This window comes from Papio anubis, chromosome 15 (genome assembly GCF_008728515.1).
Source record: "Papio anubis isolate 15944 chromosome 15, Panubis1.0, whole genome shotgun sequence".
NCBI lineage: Eukaryota > Metazoa > Chordata > Mammalia > Primates > Cercopithecidae > Papio > Papio anubis.
Window position 1 is genome coordinate 9386994 of NC_044990.1, and position 21249 is coordinate 9408242.

General features: G+C 45.8%; 1 protein-coding gene and 2 long non-coding RNA genes across 3 annotated transcripts; 2 read left to right on the forward strand and 1 right to left on the reverse strand.

Annotated features, from left to right (window-relative positions):
• Positions 1-1326: 1326 nt before the first annotated feature.
• Positions 1327-3464, reverse strand: LOC110741670. Its single transcript, XR_002518267.1, has 2 exons — positions 3425-3464; positions 1327-1522 (listed from the first exon to the last, which is right to left on the reverse strand). It is a non-coding gene; the product is annotated as an uncharacterized LOC110741670 (long non-coding RNA).
• Positions 3465-14537: 11073 nt separating this feature from the next.
• LOC110741669 lies at positions 14538-19955 on the forward strand. Its single transcript, XR_002518266.2, has 3 exons — positions 14538-14944; positions 19066-19119; positions 19656-19955. It is a non-coding gene; the product is annotated as an uncharacterized LOC110741669 (long non-coding RNA).
• Positions 19956-20339: 384 nt separating this feature from the next.
• Positions 20340-20804, forward strand: UBE2L5 (ubiquitin-conjugating enzyme E2 L3). The gene has a single exon (NM_001168908.1). The coding sequence runs from the start codon at positions 20340-20342 to the stop codon at positions 20802-20804; it is 465 nt and encodes a 154-aa protein (NP_001162379.1).
• The last annotated feature ends 445 nt before the right edge of the window (positions 20805-21249 follow it).

Here is a 21249-nt window from a genome sequence, read left to right on the forward strand (position 1 = left end):
GGACATTTGGGGTCCCCCATACGTGAACCTATGCCTGTTGTAAGATGTTTGGAAAAGCGTTCAAAGATGAGATCACGTTGTGTCCTTGGAAGCTGAATGAAGAACCGGCTTGCAAAGGAGAAGCGCGTGCAGTCCCGGCCCGGCCCGCTCTGCTCGGTTCTCCCGGGCGGGCCTCGGCCTGGACTGCGTGTCGCGAGGGCTCGCGGGCCCCGCATTGCTGCCTGCCACCGGCAGGTGTCTCTTTCCTGGCTTGGGAACCTATTGTGAGTTCACCAAATGGAGGCGCGAGGAGGAGGAGACGGGCAGGGGAGGGGCGGCGAGAGCCGGAGCGGGCACCGCCCCCTGCCCGCCCGCGCCCCGAGCGCACGGCGGCCCAGCCACAAGGCTGCCGGTCCTCACCTTTGAAATGCCGGCAGCTGCGCGCGCTGCGGCGGGCGCGGAGAGGAGCCACCTCGTCACGTGGGGAGGAAATGCCTTGCCGGCCTCCAAACCTACTGGCTCTTGTTTCTGGGGTTTTATGGCCAGGAGAGTCGGGTCACTTCTCAAACCCAAGATCAAAGGGCAGTGCAGGACCCATCACCCTGGGAAGTTTTCTCCCCTTTCCCGTCTTTCTCCTTCTCACCTTCTCAGACAGCGTAGCGAAAGGGGCCTGCCACCCTACTGGCTTTTCCTTTTAGGGAAATTCCATTTCCTAACGTGTCCTGTTTTGAAAGAGGCCCATTTATTGGGTAATGACGGCAGCCTGTTAGGCAGAAGTCAGGCCAGGAGTAGTCACTTCTATTATTTTATTCAACGAATGCCTACTGATCATCTCCCGGGTGCCAGGCCTGTAGCGGGGGTTCAGTAGTGACCAAGGACTCAGACCCTGCCTTGGCTACCCACATCACCGAAGAAATGAGTTATCAGGCGACAAGGTGACTCCTGGTGCTCAGTACTTGAAAATACAAGACACCAGAGCGGGAAATCCTCTCTCATACCAAGAGTGCATACTTTGCCTCTCGTTAGAACAGGGGTATTGCCGGGTTTGCATTTCTTTGGACCTTTTCACTTCATTTAATAGTAACACTTGAAACTGGTGTCAAACATCCTCATACTTTCCTTCCTTTCTCATGAAACTGTTCTAGTATCTGGCTGATAGCACCGTGTCTACCTTTATGTAGCTCAGGTTTTGTTGGGTTTTTGTTGTTGTTGTTGTTTGCTTGTTTTTAATGTGCTAACATTATGTTTGGGCTTTTTTGCTTGCTTTTTGAAATAAGTTTTTAAAATTCAGAATTCCAGGAAAGACTTTCTTTTCTCACTTACTAGGTTAACAGAACACTAGCCATGTGGTTCTAACCTCTGGGGTTTTTAGGCAGCAAAAATCTCATCACATCGCCAGAGAAATAACCACAAATTCCCACGACACATTTCGGGCGGTATCACAGCTCCTGGCCTGCTTGAGGACTGTGGGAGTGAGTCACTGCTGGAGATCTGAGCTGGACGCTGCCCGGAGTCCTTCTGCACTGATATTCTGTCCCTTTTCCTGTAAGTCAAAAACACAGAGTCCTCTACAAACACTTATTTTGTTTGTCTGTTTGCTTTATAAAAACACCAGACCCCTGTTCAGTTTCCTCCAAGATCTGCGTTAGTATTAAACATTTAGTGCTATTTAATTAAAAAAAAAAGGGCGGGGTGGGGGGGCGCTGGGCGCAGTGACTCACGCCTGTAATCCCAGCACTTTAGCAGGCCGAGGTGGGTGGATTGCCTGAGCTCAGGAGTTCTCGACCAGCCTGGGCAACACGGTGAAACCCTGTTTCTACTAAAATACAAAAAACTAGCCAGGTGTGGTGGTGCGTGGCTGTAGTCCCAGCTACTCGGGAGGCTGAGGCAGGAGAAGTGCTTGAACCTGGGAAGCGGAGGTTGCAGTGAGTTGAGATTGCGCCACTGAACTCCAACCTGGGTGACACTCTGACTCAAAAAAAGAAAGAAGGAAGGAAGGGAGGGAGGGAGGAAGGAAGGAGGGAAGGAAGGGAGGGAGGGACGGAGGGAGGGAGGGAGGGAAGGAGGAAAAACTTCCTCGTTGAAAAAACATAGCAGAATCTTGTTTATTCTTTTGTCTGTCTGTTCATACCAAGGTATGACTGACTACCTAAGTTGCCCTAGTAGTTACAATGGGATAATTCATTTCCTTTCTCAGCTGTTGAGTGCTAAAATCATTCTCCTTGGAACAGACACAATGTCTTATCTAGAAAGATACCCACAAAGCAACATTTATGACTATTTATAAGGGTGGTGAGCACACTGGTTATGTAGATTAAAAAAAAACTAGGTACATCCTGATCATTCTTAAGATGCCCTCAGAGTGATACATACTTCTCATGAAACCAAAATCTTCCTCCTCTAAATCTCACATAGTTCAAACCATGCTTCAGAAAACGAGCATAGTTTCTATAAATTGAATCCATGGTCACATTTAAAACATTGAAGGTGTGTTCACATAGGATAATTACTTCAGCAGACCAAATTTTAAAACTACTTTTTAATAAGAAAGAGGTGGCCTAACCTGTGAAAATCTCATAAAATTTTAGAATAGGAAAAAGTGTTAAGTATTATCTAATTCAGAAACCAAACAGTATCCCTGACGAGTGGTTTTCTCAAATCCATGGAAGTACAACCAGTGGCAGGGACACCCCAAGGGACCCACCCTTTCCAACTCTTAGAAATGGTTTTTTTTTTTTTCTTTTTTCCCACAGAGCCAGAGAGTCTCAAATCTTTTTTCCTTGAGCGCCCACTCATCATTCTATCCTGGCCATGTGGGAGAAAAACCTCTTCCACAAAGTAGCTCCCCCACGTGTTTGAATCTCTTAGAGGCTTTCCTTTTGTAGGTTTGCAGTATGGACTCGTTTTATTCCTTAAGTTCATCAAAAATTGCTCATTGTGGCTGGGCATGGTGGCTCATGCCTGTAATCTCAGCACTTAGGGAGGCCGAGGCACGTGGATCACTTGAGGTCAGGAGTTCGAGACCAGCCTGGCCAACATGATGAAACCCTGCCTCTACAAAAAATACAAAAATTAGCTGAACGTACTCGTGCACGCCTGTAATCCCAGTTACTCGGGAGGCTGAGGCAGGAGAATCACTTGAACCTGGGAGGCAGAGGTTGCAGTGAGCCAGGGTCACACCACTGCACTCCAGCCTGGGTGACAGAGCAAGACACTGTCTCTAAATACATAAATAAATAAATAATAAAATCCTTACTGAGGACTGGGCACCATGGCTTATGCCTGTAATCTGTAATCCTAGCACTTTGGGAAGCCGAGGCAGGCAAATCGCTTGAGCTCAGGAGTTCTAGACTAGCTTGGGCAACATAGTGAAACCCCGTCTCTACAAAAAATATAAAAAATTGGCTAGGCGTGGTGGCACATGCCTGTAGTCCCAGCTACTTACGGGGCTGAGGTGGGAGAATCGCTTGAGCCCAGGAGGTCGAGGCTGCAGAGAGGTGAGATCGTACCACTGCACTCCAGCCTGGGTGACAAAGTGAGACCCTATTTCAAAAAAAAAAAAAAAAAAAAAGTTGTTTATTGTGTACCTAGGATGGCTGAAGGATGGAAGAGGAAAACAAAGCCACAGCCCTCCTGGAACATATATTCTATTGAGGAAGACAGAAAATAAACAGTTCAATAGGTACATTTATAATGTAATGTCAGGTAGTGATACATACACAGAAGGAAAGGCAGGGTAAAGAAACTGGGAATGAGACTGTTGCTTTAGATTGGGAGGTAAGAGAGGTCCTACTGAGGACATAACATTTGGACAAAGATCTGACTTTCGGGAAAACTCTCCTGAACTGAGGGAAAGAGCCATGTCAATATCTGGGGAGAAAAAAAAAGGCCTTGCAATGATAAATGTTTGATGTCTGGGGAATACCAGCAAGGCCATCATGGAGACAGTGGAGAGGAAACAGTGAGAGGAAAGAGGTAGGAAGCGAGCTCTGAGAGGGAGCCAGCAGGGTCACACTTTGAAAGCAGGGACATGACATGATTTCAAGACCCTTTCCATCTTAATTGCTGTGTTCTCTGTATATATTTAGCTAGTCAAAGTCTCTGTAAAAGGTAGTCACTCAGAATTGCCTCCAGTATTCAGGTGGGGCCTAACTGGCAGAGAGTAAAGTAGGACCATCCCCTCCTTTATTCTGGACATTATATTTCTGTTAATACATTCTGAGGCCTCTCATTGCATTTTAGAAAGTCATTTATTGAGTTTGCTGTTTTCTTTTGCATATTGCACCTTTTTTTTTTTTTTTTTTTTTTTTTGAGATGGAGTCTTGCTCTGTCACTCAGGCTGGAGTGTGGTGGTGCTCATCGCAACCTCTGCCTCCTAGGTTCAAGTAATTCTCCTGCCTCAGCCTCCCGAGTAGCTGGGACTACAGGCGCCTGCCACCAAGCCCGGCTAATTTTTTGTATTTTTAGTAGAGACGGGTTTCACCAAATTAGCCAGGATGGTCTTGATCTCCTGACCTCATGATCCACCCACCTTGGCCTCCCAAAGTGCTGGGATTACAGGTGTGAGCCACCACAAGGGTGCATATTGCATTCTTAAACCATTCTTTCTATGCAGGTTTCTTCCACAACCTTGCCCTCTTGTCCCCTGGCCTAAGACCTACTGACATCAAGAAGCTTCAGGAAACCTCATCCTATAAATCAAGTGGTGGCCTACTCATAGCAAAGTCCTTACAGATACCTTTATTTATTTATTTTTTTAAGAAGTGAGGCCTCACTATGTTGCCCAGGCTGCACTCAAACAAGCCTGCCGCCTCAGCCTCCCAAGTAGCTTGGACTATATATATGAGCCACTGGACCCGACTTAGATATGTTTATATATTTGCCTCATTCTGATGTCGTTTAAATATGCCATGTTCCAAACATCATGAACTTGTTTAGAGAGTTTTTAGGGGCCAGAATGTGGACTGCTATCCTATTAAACTCTATCTTATTAAACTTGACACATTGTTCCAGTCTTTTCAAATGTTTTTGGACTCTGGTCCTAGCATCTTAATATATAAGCTATTCCTCTTATCTGTGTGTCAACAGCAGATTTCACCAGCATATGACTTACAACAATATTGTACTGAGTGAGGCTTAAGCTAGAGCCCTGTGGTAAGCCTATAAAGAACCCCCTCAAAGTTGAAATGGATCCATTACCAAGACTTTTGGGAAATGATTGTTCAACCAGCTAGCTGCAAATCAATCTAATTATACCATGATCTACCCTACATCTCTCCATTAGCTAATCAACAAGAATGCTATAAAAGATTTTTGTATAATGTCTTACTGAAATTTATATGCACTGCCTTGACCTTCTGCTCAATGATGCTGTCAAAGAAATTAAGTTCCACTTAAACTTTGAAGTTCATATTTTCTTTGGCGCTGCTCTTTTACTGACTCTAGACTTTTCCTTCCATTCTGGGGCTTGCCTAGCAGCAGACACTAGCCACCCTGGAAGCATGCTTCCTTCTTTTCTACTGCAACTGTGCAGTACAGTTTTGTTTTTCTAAATGTATTATACATGTAACTGATAAACTGAGTCAACTGGGATCATCTCAATCTTGTTTCTTTTTTGTTTGTTTGTTTGTTTTGAGATGGAGTCTCGCTCTGTCACCCAGGCTGGAGTGCAGTGGCGTGATCTCGGCTCACTGCAAGCTTCGCCTCCCAGGTTCACAACATTCTCCTGCCTCAGTCTCCCGAGTAGCTGGGACTACAGGCACCCGCCACCACGCCTAGCTAATTTTTTGTATTTTTTAGTAGAGACGGGGTTTCACCGTGTTAGCCAAGATGGTCTCGATCTCCGGACCTTATGACCCACCCACCTCAGCCTCCCAAAGTGCTGGGATTACAGGCATGAGCCACCGCGCCCGGCCTTGAATCATGTTTTAAATATACAATGAACCGCTCAATCATTCAATCAATAAAGTTATTGATCACCCCCTCCATAAGTCTAATATTTCCAAAATGAAAAAAATTTTTTAATACAAATGTAATACTTTCTCACATGAATTTTTGTTTACCTAGGCTGAATTTTCTCAAAACATACCATACCTTTAAACACAATAAGAGAATAGGGCTGCTGTAACTTACATCACCAGTAAATTCAATACCTGGCACATGATGTTCTCCTGCTTAGAAATTCCTTGACCTTAAGCCTTCAGACTCAGCAAAACTGGTAGCAGGTTTTTTAAAAAACTGGTAGTTTATGTGAAGACAAACAAAAGCAGTTTCCATCTGGATTAATTTTACATTGACCCTATATTATTTTTAAGTCATACTGTTGTTCCTTTGCAAGCAGATCATAATCTTCATGAGGCCAAGGCTCATGTGTGCCTTGCCCTTCACTCTATTCCCAGAGTCAAGCACTATACCTGGCATATGTATAAAAGGTGATCAATAGGCCGGGTGCGGTGGCTCACACCTGTAATCCCAGCACTTTGGGAGGCCGAGGCTGGTGGACCACAAGGTCAGGAGTTCAACACCAGCCTGGCCAAGATGGCGAAACCCCGTCTCTACTAAAAATACAAAAAAAATTAGCCGGCCTTGGTGGTGGGAGCCTGTAATCCCAGCTACTTGGGAGGCTGAGACAGAGAATTGCTTGAATCCAGGAGGTGGAGGTTGCAGTGAGCCAAGATCGCGCCCCTGCACTCCAGCGTGGGCGACTGAGCGAGACTCCGTCTCAAAAAACAAAACAAACAAACAAAAAAAAGGTGCTGAATAAATACGTTTTGAGCAGATAGAATGAGGAATAAATGAATATATGTGCATAAAAATGCTGCTTCATCTATTCCTAAAATACTTTCAGTTTTGTAGGGGATCAAGTGTAGATCAATGTCTTTTGGAAAAAATTGGGGGATGGGGGGCAAAATCAGCATCTCAGATGCATGATATGGTTTGGCTCTTGTCCCCATCCAAATCTCATCTCGAATTGCAATCCCTATGTGTCAGGGGAGGGACCTGGTAGGTGACTGGATAACGGGTCCAGTTTCCTTTATGGTGTGATAGTGAGTTCTCACGAGATCTGATGGTTTAAAAGTGTGGCACTTTCCCGCCAACCCCCTGACTTGCTCTCTCTCTCTCTCTCTCCCGCTACCATGTAAGACATGCCTTGCAAGCTTCGCCTTCCACCATAATTGTAAGTTTCCTGAGGCCTCCCCAGCCATGGGGAACTGTGAGTCAACTCTTTTCCTTAAAAATTATCCAGTCTCAAGGAGTTTTATTAATATATAGCATTGTGAGAATGGACTGATACAGATGATTAAATAATAGTTATATTCTTTTTTTAAAAAATAATTTCAACCTTTATTTTAGATTCAGAGGGTACATATGCAGGTTTGTTACATGAGTATATTATGTGACACTGAGGTTTGGGATTCAGTTAATCCCATCACTGAGGTTGTGAGCATGGTACCTAATAGGTAGTTTTTCAGCCCTTGACTCCCTCCCTTTCTCCTCCCTCCCTTTCTCCTCCCTCCCTTTCTCCTCCCTCTAGTAGTCTCCAGTGTCTGTTGTTTCCATCTTTATGTCCATGTGTACTCAATGTTTAGCCCCCACTTATAAGTGAGAAAATGCAGGATTTGGTTTTCTGTTCCTGCATTAATTCACTTGGGCTAACAGCTTACAGCTGCATCCATGTTGCTGCAACGGACATGATTTCGTTCTTTTTTATGGCTGGGCAATATTTCATGATGTATGTGTACCACATTTCCTTTATCCAATCCATCATTGATGAACTCCTAGATTGATTCCATGGCTTTGCTATTGTGAATAGTGCTGCAGTGAACATACGAGCACATGTGCCTTTTTGGTGGAAAGATTTGTTTTCTTTTGGGTATGTGCCCAGTAATGGGACTGCTGGGTCAAATGGTAGTTCTAAGTTCTCTGAAGAATCTCCAAACTGCTTTCCACAGTGGCTGGACTAATTTATGTTCTCATCAACAATGTATAAGCATTACATTTTCTCTACAGCCTCAACAGCATCTGTTTTTTTTTTTTTTTTACTTTTTAATAATAGCCATTCTGACTACAGTGAGATGGTATCTCCCTGTGGTTTTAATTTGCATTTCTCTGATGATTAGTGATGTTGAGCATTTTTTCGTGTTTGTTGGCTGCTTGTATGTCTTCTTTTGAGAAGTGTCTGTTCATGTCCTTTGCCCACTTTTTAATGAAGTTAATTATTTTTTACTCATTGAATTAAGTTCCTTATAGAGTCTGGATATTAGCCCCCTGTCAGATGCACAGTTTGCAAATATTTTCTCCCATTCTGTAGTTTGTTTACTCTGTTGATAGTTTCTTTTTCTGTGCAGAAGCTCTTTAAATAACACTAATATTCTTGAGGAACAGTTCTCTAATGACCCCTTTACACGCTTAAAAATAGTTGAGAACCCCAAAGACTTTTTGCTTATACAGGATATATCCATCAATATTTACAGTCATAGAAATTAAATCAGAAAATTATTTATCATTTAAAATAACAAACCCATAATATATCAACATAATTAATATTTTATGAAAGATATATTTTCCAAAACAAAAAAGTTAGTGAGAAGAGTGGCACTGTTTTACACTTTTAAATGTCCTGAACGTCTGGCTTAGTAGGAGACAGCTAGATCCTCATGTCTGTTTCTGCATTTAATCTGTGGTGATGAACACGGCATGTACCTTCTGGAAAACTCCACTGTACACTCCTAAGAGAATGACAATGAAAGTTGCAAACAGTGTCTTGGTGTTATTATGAAAATGGTTTTGATCTGTGGACCCCCTGAAAGCGTTTTGAGGACCTCAGAGTAGACACTGTTTAAATAATAAAATATATCTATTTTTGGCTTTGAATGTCAGAAAGTTCAGAGCTACATTTAGCAATCACTTCAGGCCTGGCATTATAGTCCTTTGCAGCTTTCCTCAACTGCAATCTGTTTGCGACTTGCCCTGTACTACTTTTTTTGGTGTTAACAGCTCTTGGCCATACTTCTTCTGTGTTTTTACCAGACGTTGCTTCAAATCCTTTGGAAAGCAGGTTGGGTGTTTAACAATATAGGTAATTGTGCACATATGCTTATACACATATATTTCAACACAAGTTTAAAATTATACTTTGATTTTGAGTTCAATATCCACCTAGCAAACACACCTCAACAGGATGAAAATATATATGATAGTCACATAAAAAATTAAGACACTCCTCAGATTGTCTGAATGCACTTTTTACACAAAGCCCAGAGGATAGGGGTTACATTGCAAGAAATCTACTACATGAAAAGATTGGCTGGGCACGGTGGCTCATGCCTGTAATCCCAGCACTTTGGGAAGCTGAGGTGGGTGGATCGCTTGAGGTCCTGGCCAACATGGTGAAACTTTGTCTCTACTAAAAATACAAAAATTACCCGGGTGTGGTGGCACATGCCTGTAATCCCAGCTACTGGGGAGGCTGAGGCACGAGAATCGCTTGGACCTGGGAGGCGGAGGTTGCAGTGAGCCAAGATTGTGCCATTGCACTCCAGCCTGGGCGAAAAAGCGAAACTCCATCCCTCTCCACACACAAAAAAAAGATTCAGCTCAGCTCTGGCAGGGCATGGTGACTCACGCCTATAATTCTGGCACTTTGGGAGGCTGAGAAGGGCGGATCACTTGAGGTCAGGAGTTCCAGACTAGCGTGGCCAACATGGTGAAACCCCATCTCTACTAAAAATACAAAAATTAGCCGGCGGTGGTGGTGGGCGCCTGTAATCTCAGCTACTCAGGAAGCTGAGGCAGGAGAATTGCTTGAACCTGGGAGGCGGAGGTTGTGGTGAGCTGAGATCACGCCACGGCACTCCAGCCTTGCCAATAGAGCAAGACTCTGTCTCAAAACAAAACAAAACAAAACAAAGATACAGCTCCATAATAGACAATTTATCATCCCAGAAGTTAGGCAAATAATCAAAATCTCTACAGTGTTTGAACTGTTTCTCAAGCCCCCTACTTAGACATTGCCATTTTTCTGTATCAGTAACTAATGTGTTGCCTATAATACACATTTGAAATGTCTGACCTCCGCTCTTCTCTCTTCTTTCCTGGAGAACTGTCCTCCGGTCATTTATGAGGATGAGTGTCCCCAGATGTACCTGTCTCAGGGAATCCTCTCCCGGGCACACCTGATTGGATCAAGCTGTGCACCTGACCCAGGCTGGACAACCAAATTCCCTTTCCCAGGAATCTGGTATTGGACTGAGGACAGCCACTCATCTTTGGCTAATCTCTTGAGGAGAGAAGATGTAGATGTGATAGTTGTTGAGGGATTATCCTCCGCCCAGCTACTCACAGAGAAGAATGCAGAGACATGAAGCAGAGAAGAAAGCTGGAGAAGGTGGACTGCCTAGGTTCCTAGCAGCTTCTCGGGCTACCTTGAGGCCATCTGCCCTTGCACTTCATGAGATACCGCTGTACTCTTGTATGTCCCTTAATGCTTAAGTCAGCTCAAGTTGATTACTTCCAACCAAAAGGACTTAACTCAGACAAAGACAAAGCCAAGATGGTTATCTGTGAGGTTTTTTTCTTTATAACCAGGTCCCTTACAGCATCCTGGGGAGCACTGTAGGTCCTAAATACACATTATTCACTCTCCGAAGGCTTCCATTAGGCAAAAACATATTCTCATCCAAGGCCAACTAGACTAGGAAATGGCATTTCTTCTGGCTTTCCATCCCCAGAGGGCAAATGCACAGATGACTGCAGTTAGCAATTGACTCTGTGGGTTAGTATTTGCTGAGGGCACACACCCAGGGACTTGAATGACAGAAATCCGCAGGTGCCAGGGAGCAGACTGGCAATTATGCCTCCGATCACCTCCCTGTTCTGCCGCCCTCTAAATCAGCACTGCCCACCGCGGTGACCCTCTGTGACTGGCAGGGCGACTCATTTTTAAAGGGCCAATTTTTAACAGCTGGAAACAATAAACGTCGTGGGAGGTGAAGATGCTGGGAGAACTGATTTCTCCTTCACTGTTTTCAAAAGTCAAAAGATGCCGGGTGTAATGGCAACAGCTACAGAAAGTCAGCACAACCCCTGCCACGGAGCAGCTGTGTGATGGCGGCTTCCCCAGTCCCCCTCCCTGGGCCTCGGTTCTTACAGCTGCAAAATGAGGAGGTAGAATGAGATGCTCTTTAATATCCCTTTCATCTTCAACTTTCTACAATTTTTGTAAGCTGGAAAGATTTACACAGAACTTCATCTTGATTTTATTACTTGTAGTTCATCTTCTTGTGACAGAGCCAGCGGCAGCTTGTGCATGTGTGCATGTGAAAGTAAGTGGCTCGCTCTCTCTGAGATGATTTAAGAGGTGGTGAAAACCCAGAGTACCTCCTTCAGTGTTCTGCCGTAGCCAGGCCTGAAGCTCCCCTGCCCCAGAGCCAGACTTGGGATCCAGGTATCATTTATCTACGTCAAAAGGCAAACATGTACACTGTCCATTGTTTTCCCAGAACATAATAGCCTGGACTTGCCTCTGGGGTCCCCAGGAATGATACTAGGCCTGGGATCCAGCAGAGGCCAGGAAAGGTCTCTGGCACAGGGTACTGTGGCGGCAGACAGGCCTGGGCAGTAAGTAGTGTGTACAGGGTAGCCCGTGAGTGGCAAGAAGCTCCAAGGTGGGGGACAGCCCTGAGCCAACTGCATGCAGTAGGGAACTGGGCTGTCAGCTGCAGGCACTGCACTAAGCTTTGCTTCACTTTGCTCACCAGATCCTCGTGCTCCTCTTCAGAGCCCAGCAGGAAGAGAGTCTCTAACTATCCTCCAGGGCCCCCTCTACAATATCAGGAAAGCCTGACATTAGGCCCCAGTAAGAGTAGGAATTCCTTAGCAGCAGCCTTGGCTCTAGCTTCTGCCTTCTAGACTGTCGTGACAAAAAGACTAGGGATAGTTGGCCATGCTGGAGAAAATGGTCATTCTGTTGTGAATGAAGCAGTTGCCTGGAACCACTGAAGCCCCTCCCCTGTGGTCCTTCCTTTGTAGGAGCTGTCGAGGAGAGCTGGCTTCCTTCTTCGCTTGGTTGGCATCCTGAGGAGCCATAGATCCACTGTCCCCATGCCCCAAAACAAGGGTTGGGTGTTGTGTGGTATAGTAAGCCTTTTGGCGGCTTCAGTTTTTACCCTTAAAAAAATGGAGAAGGGATAACACAAGGAGACCCTCCCAGAGCTCCTACGGGATATTTAATTATCAATATGGCGGCTACACTAGTTTAGAAATAAATGAACTATCAGATAGCACCCTAAGGTATTATCCCACCACACGGCGTCTTAAACGCCGATTTCTCTGTGCTCTATGGGAACACGTGTAGACATTTGATTTGAGAACCAGGCTTCCCACTGACTTCCTTAGCAGGCTGGGATGTCAAATCTTTCTCACTTTTGGGGAGGATTAGGGTGTCTTCTGGGTTCGTATGAGTGTGTAGATGTTAAGTGGTAGTAAAAATAGCAACTGAAGCAAAAAAAAAAAAAAATCCTTAGTGGGATCTCGAAACCTTTAAAAAGAAACTATCGGAGGGGCCTAACAGTATCAGGTGTGTTTCATAGTTGCTGGGGAGCAGCAGCAAAGGGACATACATTCACGCTAGACTAAGAATGTCCCATCATCATTACTCCTGGACACCCACATCCTTAGGCTCCAGGTTAGGCCCCTTATAAAATATTGTGTGGGCCAGGAATCCCACGAATTCCCAGAAGAACGGGAATTTGGGGAATTGTTTTTAATCCCGTTGGGGAGTCCAGTAACTCTGCACATGGATACCAGTCTTGTTTGGTCACAGGGAATTTCCCTGAAGAGCCACAAAGAGACTTGGGTTAACCAGAGAGGACAGCTCTTCAAGTACCCACTGTGGAGGAAGTAGAGGATTTCAGAAACTCGGGCTAATGAACCCGCCTCAGGAACGTCCTGAGGGGTAAAGATCCGCTGTGTCCATGGTGAAATGTGAGCGTGAGAGAACTGTAGGGACATACATATCCACCTGCGGCAAGCCTACCTGCCTATCCTCCAAACGCGGTGTCCCTTCACTCTGCCCCAAAGCTGAACCCTTTTGTATTACGCCTCCCAAATACGAAGTTGTCCCATAGCATGGGTTTTGGAGTCTGAGGTTTGAGTCCTCATCGGCTGCAAAGAGCTGTGTGGTCATGGCCAAGTCACTTAGCCCATCCAGGTCTGTCTCCCCGTGTGTAAAATGGGAGTAAGGAGGGCTCAATTGTTCTAAGGATTAAATGCAACCAAGCTGGCAAAGTTTAAGCTCGGTGCCCACGTGTTAGCTGTTTATGGTGTGCCTGCTGTAGGCCAGGCCTGCCGCTGGAGACGCAGGCATTATGCTCCCTGCACATGACCCATACCCCATCTCCGCTACACGCGCCCTCGCTCAGGCGCGTGTCCCACTACGGATGCGGATAGCGATCATCCTTTCTGGCGGCAAAAGTCCCGCCCCGTTTCCTTCCCCGGGCTTCTGTTGTCCAGGCCACCTTGGCGTTATCAAGGCTACCCGATCTTTACAGCCACCTCCCTCTGCGCAGGCATCCAAATAGGAAATTCCGCTATCAAGGAACCTTCTATCCATCCACCTGCCACCAACACGAACCTGCTGTCTTGTTCTCTGGCCTCTCTCCCGCTCAGTCCCCTTTTGCGCCCTCATTTTTCTGTCTAAAATAAAACGGACCGCTGCCCTTTTTATCTGTACTAAGTTTCAGGAGCAGAATATTTGTTAAACTGAGCAGAGCAGAGCGCGCTGCCCCCGGGGCTGGGGCGTGCGCACGGGCCCTTATGTAAGGCCGGGCCTTCCCGGGGAAGAGCGAAGGCTCCGGGAAGGGAAGCACCGGCGGCGCAGCCCGGCCTGGAGGACAGTCCCCGGGGCGGGGAGTGGTGTGAGCCGCGGCGCCGCAGCAAACTTTCCTCCTCTGAATTCTTGACCGAGAGCCTTGGAACCACATTCTGCCCAAATCTGTACACGCCGCAGCCAGGGAGCCGCCCGCCGCCGGGGGAGCGGAGTGGGGAAAGAGGGGTGGAGAGGGGAGCGGGGGGCAGGTGGGGGAGGGCGGAGGAGGTGGAAAGTAGAGGAGCGGAGGGGAGGAGGAGGGAGAGGAGCATGGAGAGGTGGGGCGGGAAGGAGGGGGAAGGGGCAGACGGGGGATGTGGGAGGGGAGAGAAAGTGGAGGTGGGGGCGGGAAGGAGGAGGTGGGAGAGGGGAAAGCGGGGGAAGGGGAAGGTGGGGCGGGCGGAGGTGGGGGCAGAAAGTGGGGAGGAGCGGGGAGGGCGAGCGCCGCGGGTGGGCACGCGGCCCCGGGGAGCGGCGGGCGGGCGAAGCAAGTTCCTTAGTTTCTCCCAAGCCCGGGAACTGTTGGACGGGCGGGAGCGCCGGGCTACCTGGAAGGCGTCTCCGGGTTTCGCGAGCGCCACGGAGCTTTCCTGCAGCCGCTAAATAAATAAATAACCACGGACGCTCGCCCCGCCCAGGCCCGCCCATCCCCGCCCACCCCGCCCCGGCCAGCCCCGGCCAGCCCCGGCCAGCCCCGGCCAGCCCCGGCCAGCCTTGCCCGGCTCGGCTCAGCCCAGCTCGGTTCGGCTCAGCCTGGCTCAGCCTAGTTCAGCCCAGCTCCCTGGCCGCGGCGGCGGCGGTGGCTGCGGTGGCTGCGGTGGTGGCGGCGGCGGCGCAGGCAGGGCTGGGCGCTCGGGGAGCTCCGCGCGCGGGGCAGCTTCCCCGTGACCCGCGGCCGCGCAGCTCAGGGAACTCAGCTCCGTGAGGCTTCCGGGAGAGGGGAAAGGCTGTTCTCCTTTGATGCTCTTTGGTTTTACAGTGGAAAACTACAATTAAAAAAACATAGCCATGAAAATAAGTGAGATTAGAACCTGCCGGCTTCACTTCCTGGAGGCTTTTTGTTGTGTCTTGAAACTAGGATCTTTGCGGGCCATCCCTGTAAGTGCCTTTTTAATCCATTCACACGGATGCTTGTGCGTCTCTGCCGCGTTTAACATCGGTCAGCGGGTGACACTGCGTTAATTTGCTCTGGTGATGATTTCTGCTTTGCTAGTTTAGCACTGCCTCGCTTGATGACACGTAATAAATGCACACACGTTGCAAAACTTAGGACACAGGGAGGGGCACCTTTTTAACTCTGCCATAAAATAGATAAGAAAATCTCTTCTAAAGCAATGCCAATATTGGGAAAATGGTTTATTATTTAGACTGTGGAGATATTAAAAACAACAACAAAACCTAATTAATTATAGCCATTCTACATAAAGTAACATGATAAAATCATTAAATAATAGCAATGACAAAACTCAATTTGTTGTTCTAAACTTACTGTTTTAGAATGTTTATCGTGTCATATATAGTAAATCACATATCTAGTTTTTGTGCATGTGTGTCAGAGAGAGAGAGACAGACATGGATAACTTCTGCTCTGAAACACAGCAGGTTTAAGGCTTCAGTACAGAGAAGTTCCATGTGGAAAATCTCCAAATACAATTACAATAAAGGAGATACAATACAGAGTGTTATTAAACTGGAGGTTCTTCCCCCAGAGAGTTTACTCTAGTTTCCTTTAAAATAAACTAGGGCCGGGTGTGGTGGCTCAACGCCTATAATCCCAGCACTTTGGGAGGCTGAGGCAGGGGGATCATTTGGATCCAGGAGTTCAAGAGCAGCCTTGGCAACATAGCGAAACTCCGTCTCTAAAAAATTACAATATTAGCCGGGCGTGGTGGTGCACACCTGTAGTCCCAGCTATTAGGGAGGCTGAGGCGGGAGGATGGCTTGAGCCTGGGAAGTGGAGGTTGCAGTGAGCCAAGATAGCACCACTGCACTCCAGCCAGACCTTGTCTCAAAAAAATAAAATAAACTGAAAGGCCAAGGAATCATACATTTAAAATTGGCCAGTGCTCATTAAAGATCACTCAAAAACCAGAATTAGGCATCCTTACGGTGGGAAGGTGGGCAATAAAAAGACGCAATCCCAATTTACAAAAATTTGGCCTTCAGGCCACATCTGATACACTTGCATAAAATCAAAAGATGATGCAATGCATGTTTTCCTAAATTAAACCAGAAATAGTGGTAGGGATATACCTTCATGCCAGCAGATGCACAGACAGGTTCTGATGGAAACCGTTTTAACTAAACCATGTCCCAGTTACTTTATGTAGCTTAGCGAGCTGGGATTTGTATGTTCCCAACTAGAGGGTGCATGCTGGAGCTCCATGGGCCTGAACTTGTCTTCCAGACCTGTTTGTTTGGCCTGCAGGGTGTAGTTTAAACTTTTGAATTAGTTATGGATATTTTGAAATTGTTATGTTTCACATGGAAAGCTGGACTTTAGGCTTCTCTGAAACATGAGAAGACCCAGCCACCCTGGGTGGGACTGTTGGTGGGAGCCAACAGCGGTGTTAGGTGTGAGGGTGACAGTCTGCACCTCTCCAGCTGTCTTCCCCCACCTCTGCCTTCACTCTGCTAAGGCACTTGTCCACTCTGCACATGTGAATTTTCTAAAAATTAGTCCTGGTTCAGACAAACCACTGCACCCAGTGCTTGGACGTCTTACTAGGATTATTAAAGTCATAGATGACTTTGACACTCTAGGATCTAGAATTATGTAATGTTAAAACCTCAAATCTCGATTTCTGGAGATTCATTTAGGCAGATTCAACCAAACAGAGGCTGAATGTACATTTCCTGAAGGCAGGCACAACGTGATGTCCTGGTTTCCTGGATTCTGCATTCCTCTAAGGTGCCATGAGATGTAGGAGAGTGTGTGGTCTCTGAAATTAAGCTCAGGAATTTGGATCCCCAATAGTTACTTGCCATTCAGTGTAAAGCAAGTTATATACTATCTCTGAGCTTGTTTCCTCAAACACAGATAGTTATAATCAAACTACCTCTGTGGATTATTGCATATTAAATTACTGTATGTAAGTCTGCTCAAGAGTTTGCAGCAAATTTAAAATTAAATAAATAAATAAAATTACTATATGTGAAAGCATCATGAACAGTACCTGGCCCACAGTGACCACCCAAAATAGTTGTTTCTCTTGCTCTTGGGATTTCAGTTTCTGGAGTGCAGTCAATCATAGCTCACTGCAGCGTCAACCTCCTGGGCTCAGTGATCTTCCTTCCCGGTCCCGCCTCCCGAGTAGCTAGGATTACAGGTGTATGCTACCATGCCCACCTAATTTTTAATTTTTTATTTGTAGATACCAGGTCTCACTATGTTGCCCAGGCTGGTCTTGAACTGGCCTCAAGCAATCCTCCTACCTCAGCCTCCCAAAGTGCTAGGATTACAGGCATGAGCCACAGTGCCCAATTCTTGGATACCTGCTTTACATTCCCGTGTCTGTTCTCTCCCTCAGGATTTTGATTCAAGAAGTCTCAATGGGGCCTGAAGGTTAACATTTTAACGTTTAATCCTGGGGGAGGAGTTCTCAGACCACACTCTGACAATGCCCATCCTGGATTGGCCACAGTTGTTCAATTAGATGAGTCAGAGAACAAAGAAATAGGCCCTGGCTGATTCCCTGGCTGGTCCTGGCCAGCATGCTGATCCTGCAGCTCCATTGGATGCACTGCTTGGCTCCCAATTGTCTACTTACCAGTTCATGCATATTTATTGAGCACCTACTAGAAACATAGTGAGGCAGGCACTTGAAGTAGTTCCTGTTCTCAGTGAGATTGGGAATGGAATACAAAGCCCAGGGCCTGGCATTGGGCTCCAGTCCCTCCCTTTCCTACCACTCACCATTCAATACCATCTCTAATGCCTTCTTCCCAAAGACAGTCGCTCCTCCCCGCCCAGCGCCATGCATTCTCATGCCATATTACTGAGTCTTGGATAACAGTTACTTTTGCATTACATGCAGACACTTAACATAGTACTGTTTAGGTGTTCCTCACATACTTGTGGGACTTAATTTCCTTGGACAAATCTGTCTTCTGAAACTTCAGCTTATGTTTATTCACTTATCAAATATTTATGGGCTGGGCAGGGTTTTCACGCCTGTAATCCCAGCACTTTGGGAGGCCAAGGCGGGCAGATCACCTGAGGTCAGGAGTTTGAGACCAGCCTGGCCAACATGGTGAAACCCGTCTCTGCTAAAAATAACAAAAATTAGCCGGGCGTGCCTGGAATCCCAGCTACTCCAGAGGCCAAAGCAGGAGAATCGCTTGAACCTGGGAGGCGGATGTTGCAGTGAGCCAAGATTGCGCCATTGCACTCCAGCCTGGGTGATAAGAACGAAACTCTTGTCAAAAAAAAAAAAAAAAAAAAAGGAAAGAGAAGGAAGGAAGGAAGGAAAGAAGGAAAGAAAGAAAAGAAAAGAAAGGAAAGGAAAGGAAAGGGCCAGGCACAGTGGCTCACGCCTGTAATCCCAGCACTTTGGGAAGCCAAGGCTGGTGGGTCACCTGAGGTCAGGAGTTTGAGAACAGCGTGGCCAACATGGTGAAACCCCATATCTACTAAAAATACAAAAATTAGCCAGGCGTGGTGGTGGGCGCCTGTAATCCCAGCTACTCGGGAGGCTGAGGCAGGAGAATCATTTGAACCTGGGAGGCGGAGGTTGCAGTGAGCTGAGATCACGCCATTGAACTCTAGCTTGGGAGACAAGAGTGAAACTCCTCAAAAAAAAAAAAAAAAAAAAAAAAAGTATGGATGCGAGTCAGGGCTTACACAAAAGTGAGGGGTCGGGAGGGGGAATGTATGGAGCACCTTCTATAAGCTATAAGCCAGACACTGGCGCAGAAGCTGGGGATACAGCAATGGACAAAATTACAATCCCTGCCCATATGGAGCTTTTAGTTGGGAAAGACAGGTCATATAAACATACTATTTTGAATTCTTACTTATTCAATCATCTTCTGTACCCTGACATCTGCTGCAATCTTATTTGCTCTCTGAATCCTAACTTATTTTCCTGCCAGATGGACTTCTTTCCTAGTCCTGGTCTACACAGCCTGTGCTTAGGTGGTGATTTTATTATCTGTAGCTAGAGAGCTCTCTGCATATACTGTCACATTTTGATTCAAAATGTCTGTATTTCTTCCAGGCTTTGATCAAAATCAACCATTCCTTTCCAAAATTCAGAAGCTTCCACAACAAGGTAACTTTTAAAAATGCAACTTGTATATTCTTTTCTTACAGAATATTGCAGAGAAGGCTTATTGAAGCCAAGTGACTGCTGTCCCATTTTTTGTTGTTCTAATACTACTTTTCTTTTTAAGCTCCTTAGCTCTTATGGCAAATATAAAAATAACTCTGACTACTTTGCATTCATATTCCGTAACTTATTTTGAGCAATGCCATTAATAATTTATTGTAAAAGATAATCTTACCTTTAAATATGTGATTTTTAAATAAGTTTTGCTGCCTTCTTACTGAAGTTTTCGTGTCGTTCTGGGTATAATACTTGTTCTACAGAAATTCAAGTCCAATTTTATAATTAAAATGACAGGTTTCAATATATTAAATATTCTACAAAGTGTTATATCTGAAAATTCAGGTAAACAAGTATAATTTACATTCGTACTCTAAAGTGATAACTTTTTGTGAAAATGCCCCAAAATATATTATTTCTATCCCTTTGCATGAGTATATTTGTATATTTGACCTCTATTCATTATCTTCTTTGGCTCTCAGTTGATACATTTTATCATTTCCCATGTCTGAATTACTTCCTGTTGAGAACATGAACTGGATTAATAGAAATTCCTCAGAAAAAAAAATTCAAACACCAAGGATCTCACTTTGTGCTGTGAAATGCAAGATGAGCAATCTGATCTGGATATAATATCAGTCTTCAGTCAGGCAGCAGGTGAATATGCAGGTAGAATTATAATGTGTAAGGCCGGGTGCGGTGGCTCACGTCTGTAATCTGAGCACTTTGGGAGACCAACGCAGGCGGATCACTTGAGGTCAGGAGTTCGAGACTAGCAAGGCCAACATGGTGAAACCTCGCCTCTGCTAAAAATACAAAAAAAAGTTAGCTGGGCATGGTGGCACGTGCCTGTAATCCCAGCCACTTGGGAGGCCCAGGCAAGAGAATGGCTTGATCCCAGGAGGCGGAGGTTGCAGTGAGCCGAGATGGCGCCACTGCAATCCAGCCCCGGCAACAGAGCGAGACTCTGGCTCTAGGAAAAAAAAAAAAAGAATTATAATGTGTAGGATTGTGGATGATCACTCTAATCAACCAGTGGGCAAGTTGCTTTGCTCAGCGTAAGTTCAAACTGCCACATCAGAACGTTATTTGTGTATACATATGCAACCATTGAAAGTGGCCGTTACCACGATGCATTCTGGGAAAAGAGCAGCACCAAATCCAAGATGGCGGCCAGCAGGAGGCTGATGAAGGAGCTTGAAGAAATCCGCAAATGTGGAATGGAAAACTTCCGTAACATCCAGGTTGATGAAGCTAATTTATTGACTTGGCAAGGGCTTATTGTTCCTGACAACCCTCCGTATAATAAGGGGGCCTTCAGAATCGAAATCAACTTTCCAGCAGAGTACCCATTCAAACCACCGAGGATTACATTTAAAACAAAGATCTATCACCCGAACATCGACGAAAAGGGGCAGGTCTGTCTGCCAGTAATTAGTGCTGAAAACTGGAAGCCAGCAACCAAAACCGACCAAGTAATCCAGTCCCTCATAGCACTGGTGAATGACCCACAGCCCGAGCACCCGCTTCGGGCTGACCTAGCTGAAGAATACTCTAAAGACCGTAAAAAATTCTGTAAGAATGCTGAAGAGTTTACAAAGAAATATGGGGAAAAGCGACCTGTGGACTAAAATCTGCCACGATTGATTCCAGCAAGTGTGAGCAGAGACCGACCCCCTGTAGTACATTCAGACACCTCGCAAAGAAGGACTCTGTGGAAATCGACGTGCCACCGCCTGGCGTTCGCTTGCAGCAGTTACTGACTTCTACAGTTTTCTTAATTAAAAGTGGTCTAGGTAACCTGTAAAGAAAGGATTAAAAATTTAAGATGTTCTAAAAAAAAAAAAAAAGTGGCCATTAATAGACGGAACTATACATTGGACTAGTTGGTGTTTTAAAAGCATAAAATCTGGCTACCCTAACAGGATAAGAGTTCAGACAGCAGGATGTTGACACAGGGTCCTACCAGAACCCAGGGTTTACTTAGAGAACATAAAAGAAAAGAGATTGTATGCTCTATTCCTTGCTTTTTTTTTTTTTTTTGGTGGATGTAGATAGGAAATGGGATGAGAGTGG